Source organism: Phocoena sinus, chromosome 10 (genome assembly GCF_008692025.1).
Source record: "Phocoena sinus isolate mPhoSin1 chromosome 10, mPhoSin1.pri, whole genome shotgun sequence".
Taxonomy (NCBI): domain Eukaryota; kingdom Metazoa; phylum Chordata; class Mammalia; order Artiodactyla; family Phocoenidae; genus Phocoena; species Phocoena sinus.
Window position 1 is genome coordinate 84,139,925 of NC_045772.1, and position 14,412 is coordinate 84,154,336.

The 14,412-nt window shown below is 38.0% G+C and overlaps 1 protein-coding gene across 2 annotated transcripts in view; it reads left to right on the plus strand.

The window, feature by feature from the left end:
• The window catches only part of SOX5 (SRY-box transcription factor 5), a 401,370-nt gene that overhangs the window by 287,485 nt on the left and 99,473 nt on the right, over window positions 1-14,412 (plus strand). For both annotated transcript variants that reach the window (XM_032646908.1, XM_032646909.1), the window contains exon 8: window positions 6,744-6,829. In XM_032646908.1, the coding sequence (XP_032502799.1) occupies window positions 6,744-6,829 (86 nt within the window). The remainder of the gene's footprint in view (window positions 1-6,743; window positions 6,830-14,412) is intronic.

A 14,412-nucleotide genomic window follows, 5' to 3' on the forward strand; every position in this document is an offset into this window, starting at 1 on the left:
CGATTAGTGATGTTGAGCATCCTTTCATGTGTTTGTTGGCAATATGTATATCTTCTTTGGAGAAATGTCTATTTAGGTCTTAGCCCAGTTTTGGATTGGGTTATTTGTTTTTTTGGTATTGAACTGCGTGAGCAGCTTGTATATTTTGGAGATTAATCTTTTGTCAGTTGCTTCGTTTGCCAATCTTTTCTCCCATTCTGAGGGTTGTCTTTTTGTCTTGTTTATGGTTTCCTTTGCTGTGCAAAAGGTTTTAAGTTTCATTAGGTCCCATTTCTTTATTTTTGTTTTTATTTCCCTTTCTCTAGGAGGTGGGTCAAAAAGGATCTTGCTGTGATTTATGTCATAGAGTGTTCTGCCTATGTTTTCCTCTAAGAGTTTTATAGTGTCGGGCAATACATTTAGGTCTTTAATCCACTTTGAGTTTATTTTTGTGTATGGTGTTAGGGAGTGTTCTAATTTCATTCTTTTAAATGTAGCTGTCCAGTTTTCCCAGCAGCACTTATTGAAGGGGCTATCTTTTCTCCATTGTATATTCTGGCCTCCTTTATCAAAGATAAGGTAACTATATGTGTGTGGGTTTATCTCTGGGCATTCTATCCTGTTCCATTCATCTGTATTTCTGTTTTTGTGCCAGTACCATACTGTCTTGATTACTGTTGATTTGTAGTATAGTCTGAAGTCAGGGAGCCTGATTCCTCCAGCTCCATTTTTCTTTCCCAAGATTGCTTTGGCTATTCAGGGTCTTTTGTGTGTCCGTACAAATTGTGAAACTTTTTGCTCTAGTTCTGTGAAAAATGCCATTGCTAGTTTGATAGGGATTGCATTGAACTGTAGATTGCTTTGGGTAGTATAGTCATTTTCACAATATTGATTCTTCCAATCCAAGGAAATGGTATATCTCTCCATCTGTTGGTAGCATCTTTAATTTCTTTCATCAGTGTCTTAGAGTTTTCTGCATACAGGTCTTTTGTGTCCTTGGGTAAGTTTATTCCTAGGTATTTTATTCTTTTTGTTGCCGTGGTAAATGGGAGTGTTTCCTTAATTTCTCTTTCAGATTTTTCATCATTAGTGTATAGGAATGCAAGAGATTTCTGTGCATTAATTTTGTATCCTGCTACTTTACCAGGTTCATTGATTAGTTCTAGTAGTTTTCTGGTAGCATCTTTAGGATTCTCTATGTATATTATCATGTCATCTGCAAACAGTGACAGTTTTACTTCTTTTCTGATTTGGATTCCTTTTATTTCTTTTTCTTCTCTGATTGCTGTGGCTAAAACTTCCAAAATTATGTTGAATAATAGTGGTGAGAGTGGGCAATCTTGTCTTGTTCCTGATCTTAGTGGAAATGGTTTCAGTTTTTCTCCATTGAGAATGATGTTGGCTGTGGGTTTGTCATATATGGCCTTTATTATGTTGATGTAAGTTCCCTCTATGCCTACTTTCTGGAGGGTTTTTATCAAATGGGTGTTGAATTTTGTCAAAAGCTTTTTCTGCATCTATTGAGATGATCATATGGTTTTTCTCCTTCAATTTGTTAATATGGTTTATCACATTGATTGATTTGCGTATATTGAAGAATCCTTGCACTCCTGGGATAAACCCCACTTGATCATGGTGTATGATCCCTTTAATGTGCTGTTCGATTCTGTTTGCTCGTATTTTGTTGAGGATTTTGGCATCTATATTCATCAGTGATATTGGCCTGTAGTTTTCTTTTTTTGTGACATCTATGGTTTTGGTATCAGGGTGATGGTGGCCTCATAGAATGAGTTTGGGAGCGTTCCTCCCTCTGCTATATTTTGGAAGAGTTTGAAAGGGTGGGTGTTAACTCTTCTCTAAATCTTTGATAGAATTCACCTGTGAAGCCATGTGGTCCTGGGCTTTTGTTTGTTGGAAGATTTTTAATCACAGTTTCAATTTCATTGCTTGTGATTGGCCTGCTTATATTTTCTATTTCTTCCTGATTCACTCTTGGAAGGTTGTGCTTTTCTAAGAATTTGTTCATTTCTTCCAGGTTGTCCATTTTATTGGCATATAGTTGCTTGTAGTAGTCTCTCATGATCCTTTGTATTTCTGCAGTGTCAGTTGTTGCTTCTCCCTTTTCACTTCTAATTCTGTTGATTTGAGTCTTCTCCCTTTTTTTCTTGATGAGTCTGACTAGTGGTTTATCCATTTTGTTTATCTTCTCAAAGAACCAGCTTTTAGTTTTATTGATCTTTGCTATCATTTATTTCATTTCTTTTTCATTTATTTCTGATCTGATGTTTATGATTTCTTTCCTTCTGCCAACTTTGGGGTTCTTTTGTTCTCTTTCTGTAATTGTTCTTTCTGTAATTTGTTTATTTGAGATGTTTCATGTTTCTTGAGGTAGGATTGTATTGCTATAAACTTCCCTCTAGAACTCCTTTTGCTGCATTCCATAGGTTTTGGGTCATCATGTTTTCATTGTCATTTGTTTCTAGGTATTTTTTGATTTCCTCTTTGATTTCTTCAGTGATCTCTTGGTTGTTTAGTAGTGTATTATTTAGCCTCCATGTGTTTGTATTTTTTACAGTTTTTCTTTTCCTGTAATTGATATCTAGTCTTATAGCATTGTGGTGGGAAAAGATACTTGATACGATTTTAATTTTCTTAAATTTACCAGGGCTTGATTTGTGACCCAAGATATGAACTATCCTGGAGAATGTTCTATGAGCACTTGAGAAGAAAGTGTATTCTGTTGTTTTTGATGGAATGTCCTATAAATATCAATTAAGTCCATATTGTTTAGTGTGTCATTTAAAGCTTGTGCTTCCTTATTTATTTTCATTTTGGATGATCTGTCCACTGGTGAACATGGGGTGTTAAAGTCCCCTACTATTATTGTGTTGCTGTTTTTTTCCCCCTTTTATGGCTGTTACCATTTGCCTTATGGATTGAGGTGGTCCTATGTTGGGTGCATAAATATTTACAATTGTTATATCTTCTTCTTGGATTGGTCCTTTGATCGTTATGTAGTGTCCTTCTTTGTGTCTTGTAATAGTCTTTATTTTAAAGTCTATTCTGTCTGATATGAGAATTCCTACTCCAGCTTTCTTTTCATTTCCATTTGCATGGAATATCTTTTTCCATCCCCTCATTTTCAGTCTGTTTGTGTCCCTAGGTCTGAAATGGGTTTCTTGTAGGCAGCATTTATACAGGTCTTATTTTTATATCCATTCAGCCAGTCTATGTCCTTTGGTTGGAGCATTTAATCCATTTACATTTAAGGTAACTTTTTAAGAGGTTTTTTATTATTTTTTTTAATGTATAGACAACATTTAAGGTAATTTTTGATACATATGTTCCTATTACCATTTTCTTAATTATTTTGGGTTTGTTATTGTAGGTCTTTTCCTTCTCTTGTGTCTCCTGCCTAGAGAAGTTACTTTAGCATTTGTTGTGAAGCTGGTTTGGTGGTGCTGAATTCTCTTAGCTTTTGCTTGTCTGTAATGGTTTTAATTTCTCTGTCGAATATGAATGATATCCTTGCTGGGTAGAGTAATGTTGGTTGTAGGTTTTCCTCTTTCATCACTTTAAATATGTCCTGCCACTGCCTTCTGGCTTGCAGAGTTTCTACTGAAATATCAGCTGTTAACTGGTGGGTTTTTACCCTGCTCATTCATCTGCTGTGTGTTTCTCTGTCTTCTCATTTTGCTTAACTTACTGTGTTTGGGGTCTCCTTTTCGCAGGCTGCACGTTCATGGTTCCCGTTGTTTTTGATGTCTGCCCCCAGTGGCTAAGGTTATTTCAGTGGGTTGTGTAGGCTTCCTGGTGGAGAGGACTGGTACCTGTGTTCTGGTGGATGAGGCTGGATCTTGTCTTTCTGGTGGGCAGGACCACATCCGGTGGTTTGTTTGGGGGTGTCTGTGAACTTATTATGATTTTAGGCAGCCTCTCTGCTTATGAGTGGGGTTGTGTTCCTGTCTTGCTAGTTGTTTTGCATGGGCTCTAGCATGGGAGCTTGCTGGTTGTTGAGTGGAGCTGGGTCTTAGTGTTGAGACAGAGATCTCTGGGAGAGCTCTCGCCGTTTGATATTACGTGGGGCTGGGAGGTGTCTGCTGGTTCAGTGTCCTGAATCCGGCTTTCCCACCTCAGAGGCTCAGGCCTGACACCTGGCCAGAGCACCAAGGCCCTGTCAGCCACATGGCTCAGAAGAAAAGGCAGAAAAAAAAGAAAGAAAGAAGTAAAATAAAAGTTATTAAAATAAAAATGTATTATTAAAATTAAAAAAATTAAAAAATATTTACAAAAGAAGAGAGCAACCAAACCAATAAGCAAATCCACCAATGATAACAAGCACTAATAACTATACTAATATAAACATAAATATCAGAAATTATTCAGTCGCATACAGCAAACGCCAAGCCTACAGCTGCTCCCAAAATCCACCACCTCAATTCTGGGTTGATTCATTGTCTATTCAGGTATTCCACAGATGCAGGGTACATCAAGTTGATTCTGGAGATTTAATCCACTGCTCCTGAGGCTGCAAGGAGAAATTTCCCTTTCTCTTCTTTGTTGGACAGCTTCTGGGGTTCAGCTTTGGATTTGGCACCCAGGGCAGGGAGGGGTATGGAATGCAGGGCGAGCTTTAGGCAGCAGAGGCCAGTGTAATGTTGCACCAGCCTGAGGCATGCTGTGTGTTCTCCTGGGGAAGTTGCCCCTGGATCACAGGACCCTGGCAGTGGTCAGCTGCACGGGCTCCTGGAATCAGACTCCCGTGATTGCACACAGGTTTCTTGGTGGCAGCAGCAGCAGCCTTAGTGTCTCATGCCCGTCTCTGGGGTCCGCGCTGATAGCCGCGGCTCGCTCCTGTCTCTGGAGCTCGTTTAGGCGGTGCTCTGAATCCCCTCTCCTCGTGCTCCCCGAAACAATCGTCTCTTGCCTCTTCGGCAGCTCCAGACACTTTCCCGGACTCCCTCCTGGCTAGCTGTGGCGCACTAGCCCCCTTCAGGCTGTGTTCACGCCGCCAACCCCAGTCCTCTCCCTGGGGTCTGACCTCCGAAGCCCGAGAGCCACAGCTCCCAGCCCCCGCCCGTCCCGGCGTGAGAGCAGACAAGCCTCTCGGGCTGGTGAGTGCTGGTCGGCACCAATCCTCTCTGCGGGAATCTCTCCACTTTGCCGTCCGCACCCCTGTTGCTGCGCTCTCCTCCGCAGCTCCAAAGCTTTCCCCCTCCGCCACCCGCAGTCTCCGCCCACGAAGGGGCTTCCTAGTGTGTGGAAACCTTTCCTCCTCATGGCTCCATCCCACTGGTGCAGGTCCTGTCCCTATTCTTTTGTCTCTGTTTTTTCTTTTGCCCTACCCAGGTTCGTGGGGAGTTTCTTGCCTTTTGGGAGGTCTGAGGTCTTCTGCCAGCGTTCAGTAGGTGTTCTTTAGGAGCTGTTCCACATGTAGATGTACTTCTGATGTGTTTGTGGGTAGGAAGGTGATCTCCACATCTTACTCCTCTGCCATCTTGAAGGTCCTCTGGTCAATTGATTTTTGACAAGGGTGCCAGGACTATTCAATGTGGAAAAGAGTAGTATTTTTAACAATAGTGCTGGGACAACTTTTTGCTTATTGAGATACAGCAGAGGGGGTGTGACGCCAGGACCCGGAGGCCCAGAGCCCTTTGTGGCCAGGGAGCTTTGGTCGCAACTCGCTGCTTCCACAGGCGGCCATGGTACCGCGGGCCTCTCGAGCGCAGGGGCTCCCTCAGTAAATACTTTTGAATGAATATATTAACTATTATTTTCAGTTATATTTCCATACATTTGACATTCAACAAGCTTTTCACAAATTATAGTTCTACAAAAAGCTTTGTATATTAGAAAATTGTTCTTATATCAATAGTTATTTTACATTTTGCTATGGTTATATTTCAAACAACTAACAGTGTTCGTATCTGTTAGCATATCATGGGCTCTGTGCAAAAAGTCTGAGGTACGTCTTTGCTAAGAGGAAAAAATTCTTTATTCACATCAAAAACGTACATTATAATCTTCTACATGTGAATATATGTTTGTGTGTCTCTCTATATTTTTATAGATCATCTGCATTAAAACTCTAATTTTAAATTACTAAAATTTTAGTTTTTTGGATATTCCCACAAAGAGAAATCCCTTGGGGAAAACCCATCTATTTTCTGCTTTCTTTGTAGTATATATTTTTAAACATTTGTCTCTGAAATAATAGAGATACCAATATTTTATATAACTTTTAAAAATGCATTAAATGTTATGATGAATTTGTCCACAGGTTATTTGAATCAAGACTGTAACATAGCATTAAAAAGATAAGCTACTTGGCCTAAATCTTTAGAGTTTAGTTTGTTAAAATAGAATTAAGTTTAGTTAAGTTCCTTTTATAATAACATTTTAAATGTGCTGAGGAGTTGGTATGCTCATATCGAGATTATCAGGTGTGTGTATGTGTGTGTGTGTGTGTGTGTGTTATAAAGTGCAGCCCTCTGATCAATGCACACTCTTTCCTCCCATTTTCCTAAATACATCATGAAAAAAGGATGAGGTTTCCGCCTTAATTGCTTGTGCCTTTTATTCACATTCCTCTCTCAGCCAGAATTGTGAAAAGAGTGTTAGTAAAAAGCTGCACAATAGAGCTTTTCATTAGGCCTCAGCAAGGCACACAAAAGAAGGCTTTTGGAAAGAGTGAATGTATGAGTTTAATTTGCAGGTGGAGAGTAGATAAAAGGTGCTGACGCCTCTATTATTCTCTTACGTAGGTGACCCTTACCCTGTACAGCTGATCCCAACTACCATGGCAGCTGCTGCTGCAGCAACACCAGGCTTAGGCCCACTCCAACTGCAGGTAAGTCAGGAAACAATACACCAGAGACAAAGGTTAAGTAAATATCGAAAACAGCTATTATCGTGTTAACGCAAAATAAAACTGACTAGTGATATTTGTCTCACATTTTTTTGTTTTTGAATTTATGTCTACTGATTCTTAACCCAAAGTTGGTTCTTTTAATTTTTAGCCCAGTTTTCTGTACTAAAGACAGTTTATTGTAATTTTTTTTATTGCCTGGTATGATTTAACAAAATGAGCTGTAGTTTTGCTTTGATTACTGTGTGCCATAATTTCGTCACAGAATGGTCCTCACCAAGATAAAAAGAACAAAAAAACTACAAAAGAGATTCAGATACTTATGGATCGAGATAGCTTACAAAAATTACATTTAAAATTGTTCAAGATGCCCAGTATTTTTGAAGCACTCTTTATTCTCCTGCTAATGCCAGCTCAGTTGGATAAGCAAGGATAAGTAGACCAAATAAGCAGGTGCCTAAATGAGCACAACTTTATCCAGACATCCTAATTAAGACCTTTTTTAGCTCGGCAGAAGACATATTCCCATATATCCATGAATGTCAGTGCTAACTTTACCAGATGTCCAAGTGATTTTCGAAAGTTTGTCTCTGGAGTTGGAAAGAATATCAATTAAATTATATTAAAGTTATCTTTCGTTAACTGTTTAAATCTTTGAATCAGCATCCTACTGCCCTAGTTTCTGTTGTTATGGACTTTATAGTTACACAGGTAATGGGAATAACAAATCATCCGATAATAGGATTAATCTCCCCTTGTGAGAAGTTTTATATTTTCCTTCGCCTGAAAGACGCAGTATGCCATTAAAGCCAAGTAGAAAGCGCTCATGCTTAATAAAATTAAGTTGTATTCATGAAAGTGCATTGTCATGACAGATGACCCTAGCCTATAAGGAAAATATAGTTTAAATTGTAGCATCAAGAGACAGTTACATCTGGTCAGCACAGAGAGTTGTCAGACCTGGTGGGGTTCTGAGAAACCAGTTGAGTCTCACAGGAGGAACTGAGACATACTGTGTTCTACAGAGGTTAATAACACCCATTCCTATTCTGCCTTTTCTCCGAAAGCTACAGTGTTAGTGTCTGTTTCTTTGAGCTGGAAATAACCTTGGAAATAACCTGTTGGAGCCATGGGGGCAATAAAAGTAACAACATTTGTTAGCTTTTGAAATCTGAGAAATAACTACAATACGGAGAAGTGGCTATAATAAGTAAAACTAAAAAGAGTAGTGGGATTAAAGGAAGAGGGAAGAATATCCAGCAATAGATTTGAATGTGGAAAATAGGAGTTTTAGAGATCTAAGCTGTCAGTTTTCAAAACAAATTAGACATTCTCATTTCCTTTCACCATTGGATTAGTGGTGAGAGGGAGCGAGGGCAAGTTGCAGGCATCTCCTGTGTTTCATTGTAGAATTCTAGTAGGAGGTAGCTTTGTTAGGCAGCAGTCCAAACTTATTTTTCTGTAAAGATAGTATTAGACTATTTGACACAAATTAAGTTTTATTTCTGCCCTTATAATGTGATGTCAGATTCCGTTACAATTTAAAGATACTAAAAAATTGTTGATCAGAAAACAAGAAAAAAGACACCAAACATATTTGCTTTTGCCTCAACTATAATTTGATCTATAAATGGGATAAAGATATTTTGTGTAAGTGGCATTGTACCCATTAAAATAAATGAGTTTTGTTAGGATCTCAGTAAATCAACACTGCAGTACAAGAAAACGAATAATCTTAACTCTTTCATGATAAGCCATTAGCTACTATTAAAACACAAACATGTAACACCACACACACACACACACACACACACACACACACAGACTTTTTTTGCTTATGATTAAAAAACAATACTCAAACCCAAACACATATTCCAAATGCATGTCATGGCAGAGAATCTGGCTTTTCTTTTAGTGGACTTACTCTCACCTTTGCTAGGGTGCCTACACCAACCTACTTTTCTACTCCTATTCCTAACACTGTATTCACAGATCCCTAACCTTGACTTCACCTTTCCCCCAGCTGCAAAGGAGATCTGTAATACTCTTCCTCCCTTTGCATTAAAATAGCATCCAAATTCTTTTCTTCTCCACAAACCTTCCCAGACAGGTCAGAGAAAAGCTATCTACAATGCCTGGTCAGAAGTCTTATCTTAAGCGTAACCCAGCACTCACCCCAATCTTGTGAACCTACTTCTGAGAAGTTTCATCTCAGTGGAGTATAATGTATGAGCCAGTTTTAATTTTCTCTATACTCTGCTTTGAATTATACTGCTAAATCTCCGTTTTCCATCCCTTAATAATACCTGGAGGAGACTTCATCACTTTTGAGTCCCTTTCAGTTACTAAGATTCTCTTTCAATTATTGAGATTCAGTCCTAGGTTCTTATGCTAGGTTCTCTGGTAAGGCTTTCACACAAAGATTTCTCATTTAATTCTTATTATAACACTTTTTGCTATGTATTAATAACTCCATTTGACAAAGAAGAAATCTGGATCACAGAGTCCAAAATCCATGGTTTTAAAACAATTATACTTGCTTTTCTAAGTACAGGAGATTTTATTTTAAACTTTGGAGACATTGCCCTTCTTAGGACAGTTGCTAACTTAGTAACCTGCTAATACAGTTATAACGATAATGCTGATTAATTGGTACTAATACAAATCCTCTATATGCAATACTGAAGGAGACAGCAGGATTCATGATGGCTATCTACTTCACACTCTGCATTGTCTATTTCATACCTCTTTAGACAGATATATGTTAATTCAGTCTTCTCCTTTTGAACATCTGGATCCAAGAAAGGACCCTATAAATATATTTCTACTCATGGTTGACTTTGTTTACCTACCATTTGTGTTTTCTTTTGAGATAATCATTTACATGCAATTGTTCACACTTGGATAATATTAAGTAAAACCAATAACCAGGGCCTTTATTAAAGAAGAAATAATGATTACAATTGTCTTAAAAGAAAAGCAAAATGACATGTTTTAAATTAAACCACTGTTTATTACTTTATCACTTCATGTTCCTGGATAAAATAATAAAATACTTACTATGCAAAAAAAAAACATAAAAAAATCACCTTACTGTATACTTTTAGGAGCAGTTAAAATAGCCTAAGCATTGTCAAACATTTATTTTTTATTTATATAGAGAAAATGGCTTAATGTGGATTATGTATATAAAACACACAAATTAACATGTTGTGCCCAGGCACCATTTTATTTCTTTCTTTTATAACAAAATATCTGTCCTTGTCTCCTCTGAGCTTTTTCCAGAGCTTTTAAGTCTTTCTGGAGCTTCAGATCCATATAGCCAACTATTTGTTGGCTACCAAGAGGACACACAGACGTTACACGCATAATAAACTGACTACAAAATGGGCCTCACCAATTCTCTTCCTTGCCCCCAGACCTGTTCATTTTCTGGTCTTAGCAAATGGCTCAACCCCGGAAACCATGAGCACTATGTTCAACGTCCCTTCTTCCCTCTTCCTCTGGACCTATTCATTCATTATCTATCTATTCATTCTACCTACTAAATACATCAAGAATCCATCTGTTCCTTTGTACGATACTGTCACTCTGTGGGTCAGGCTACCCTCATTGCTTCCATAATTTACCACAGTAGCCCTGAACTGGCCTTTCTTTCTTCATCTTGCCCCTTCAGTGCACTCTCTACTATATGTTTGTCAGAATGATCTTTAAGATTTTAGAAAATCTGACCATGTCCTTCTCCTACTTAAATACTTTAAGTTACACCTTGGTGTTTTCAAGTTCTCTCTCCCCTCTGGATCTTTACATGCGATGTTTTCTCTTTCGGGAACCCTACTACCCACCTTTTTTTTACCAAGCAAACTCCTACTTATCCCTGAGGTTGCAAGTCAAAACCTCACTTTTTCAGGGAAGTTTTCATTGTCCCCAAGTCTTGATTAATGTAGGTCTTATATACGCTGGGAGCACACTGTATTTCCCCTCTCATAGCACTTATAGAATATGTTTTAAATCCTACTTTCTGGCTTCTACCAGATGGCAAAGTCTGTGAAATTACTGACTCACCATTGTTTGCACTTAACCAATGCTTGAAATATTTAATGGACTCAGTAAATATCTATTAAATGAAAGGGTGAAGAATGAATCTTAAGATTACCCTTAAGGGGCTTCCCTGGTGGCGCAGTGGTTGAGAGTCCGCCTGCCGATGCAGAGGACACGGGTTCGTGCCCCGGTCCGGGAAGATCCCACATGCCACGGAGCGGCTGGGCCCGTGAGCCATGGCCGCTGAGCCTGCGTGTCCGGAGCCTGTGCTCCGCAACGGGAGAAGCCACAACAGTGAGAGGCCCGCGTACCGCAAAAAAAAGATTACACTTAAATTATCTATTTTTGTTAACTAGCTACTCTTCTTTGAGATAGTGGAATTAAGCTGAATATTAATGATTAATTTCCTATATAAATTAATTTCCATCCTTATGAAAACACTACGTACCTGTCACCTCGTTTGGCACTACAGTATTTTAAAATCATGTTTATGATAGTTCTGCCCCACACTACCTCGTTCAGTGTGCTGCAACTACACTAGACTCTTTTCTGTCCCTTGACTTGCCGAAGTATGCTCCCACCTTAGAGTTTGGCATTACCTGTCCCTCTGCCTGGAAGGCTAATTCACCTCATTCAAGAATTTGCTCTAATGTCATCTCTCCTAGACTTAGTCTAACTAACGGCTTGAAATCATAAAATAACCCTCCCAGAGGTACCACACTTCCTATTATTCTGCTTCTTTTCTATAGCACTAGTCATCTTCAAACATACTGTATAATTTACATATTATGTTCCTTATTTATTGTCTGCCTGTTTCAAATATTCTCTAAACTCCACCAGAGCAGGGAGTGTCATTTTGTTGTTGTTGTTGTCCAATAATGTATCATAATGTATCTCACGTGCTGGGGGGCAGGGAATGCCTAGCAAGTAGCTGGTGCTCAGTACATAGGAATAAGATGAAGAAGCTATCATGAGCTAATGGTCATAATCATTTTAAATAAAATAACAAAGCAGTGTTTGATTAATTTCTGGAATAAATTATATTGATTTAAATACCAGGGAACATTATATTTTTAACGTTTATTAAAAGATTCTTAGCATATGAGAAATCTGTAGCTCTATCTCTTCTGCTCCTTCTTCCCTTTATCTTATTTGTAACCTTGGGCTGCTGCATAAAGAATGCGTTTTAGCATTTATTACAGTTTGTGTAATTCCTTTAAAGTTATAATTTGCAAAATAAATAAATAAATAAAAGACCAGACATTTCAACATTAGTTTATTCCTATGTTGTTCGTTAACGGATATACAGGCGTAGATGAGACTATGAATTGATAGAGGTGCTTTTGACTCAGTATGACTCACCTTGCCAATACAACACTAAGGGAAATTATTTCTAAATAATGGAAAGGTATATTATCAAAATACAGTAACTAGCCAATTAGCAATCTCATATACTGTTTACCCCCTTCTCTTTTTTTCTTTCCCCTTCCTCTTCAAACTACTTATTTTTCTTCCAAGAGCCAAGGATGCCTTTTGATATTTGTTCTCCTAATATTGTCTCATTTTAAAGGAGGGAGATTAACTTATACAGAAAACTAATCTAGCTTCATTTCAATATGAAGAAGTGAGTCTAATTATTTAAGCAAAATAACTCACACTTTGAATCTTTTGGATATTTGTGACTAGATAAAATCAGCTAAGCAAATTGTCTGTTTCTAATTAATGAAACCAAATGATGGCAGCAGTCCATCTAACATTTATTTCTCATATTCATTGTCATTAATTTGCATTTTACTTAATGGGCATCGTGAACTTTTTAATAGTAAGATTTGTAGTGTATCCTATTTCTGTTTTTTAACAAGGCTTCTAAGATTGGAAATTAAAAGGAAATATTTATCCACTTATTTCTCACTTTATAAATACCGTATTTGTGTTGGCCAAAAGATGGTTGCCACCTGTTCTGCCTATAGGAAGCCAAAAATGTCAACTCCAACCAATGATTAATAGTGATAAGCAGGGGAAAAAAAGATTGAAATTCTTTTTGGATGGTCGTATTTTAGTCAACTAAGCAAGTAGCTTTCATTCAAGAATTTTTATTGAATTAATTCACCTTTTACTGATTTTAGTAGGACTATTTTTAAAATGCATAATAATATTTTTGGAATAAAGACTCAAAATTGCAAATTGTCATAAATGAAATCACACAGGGCTACAGTTCCAGCAACCAGTAATATCAATAACATGAATCCTCTGGGATAGAGAATATGATAGATGACATGTGATCACAGGAGAGAATGAATTATACAAAATATCAACTAAAATCAATCATTTTTCCTAGCTATCAAAGGTACATGGAAGTCATAGTGGAAATGGCTTCAGTTTCTATCTGATGGAGAGTAACATCGAGGTAGATGTAGATGAAAAAATGAAGTTCATCTTTTTATCAACCTCCTGCCATTCTCTGAAGGAGGTCAATAATTATGACAGGACACAGATAAATGTTTCATATTTCCCAGAGCCTTGTAGGTGAGCATGGCTTTATGTGTCTGACCAAGAGAAACCCCTAGAAAATCAATAACGAGGAAATAACCATGTGGAGAGGTCTAGATATGAGTCTTTTTACCTTCTTATTGAAGGATGAATACTTACAAGGATGAATATCTGTAAAATATTCATCTTTACCTACCTAGACACTCTACTATTCAGTTTAGCTCTTACGTCACAGTCATTTCCATACAGGGTGAAAAATGATCAACTGCTCAACATTTCAGTCGCAACCCTGGTGTGTTGTTTGCTCTCAGACTTCTGTCTGCGTGAGTGAGTTTTCTTGCAGGTTAAAAGAATGAATTCCCTCTTTTCCTCTCTCTTCGACCCTGAGCCTGCAGGGCAGACAGACAGAAGCACACATATGATTAAGACAGCACAGCTGCAAGTGTGAGTCATTTGCATATGTATTAATAGAGGCAAAAAAAAAAAAACCTCAACAACAATTAAATTATATACAGAGACATTCTGCATACTAAAGAACATATGCAAATAGGCCTGAAAAAGTGCAGCCAACATTTTCTCTGACTTTTCCAGGCCCATATGGGCTAGAGTCAGAACCCAGCAGTGTTCAAGAATCTCCTTTAAGGAAAAACCTAGTAGGAACTACTTCCACAGTTATTACCACCCCTAGGGTTCCCGGGAGCTGTTTGACATTTGGGCAATGGAGACAGTACCGGCAGTATCTTTTTCATGCTATTTCTGTATTTCCTTGTTTCCAGCCGCTTCATGTTGTCTCATTACGTGCTAACAGAGACATCAGTACACGTGTGCTTTTCCACACTACCCATTTTTATTGTAATTACCAATCAAATGGTAAAGTTTAAAATTGTATTTGAAGTTCTCCCATTGCCTGCACTAAAGTAATATAAACTATTTATCAGTGCCAGGTTTCCTGGTCACAAGTTCATGCCCATTCCTCAATGGCATTCTGTGTTCTCTTAATCAAAACATGCTTAGGTTACTCTAAAATGTTTCTA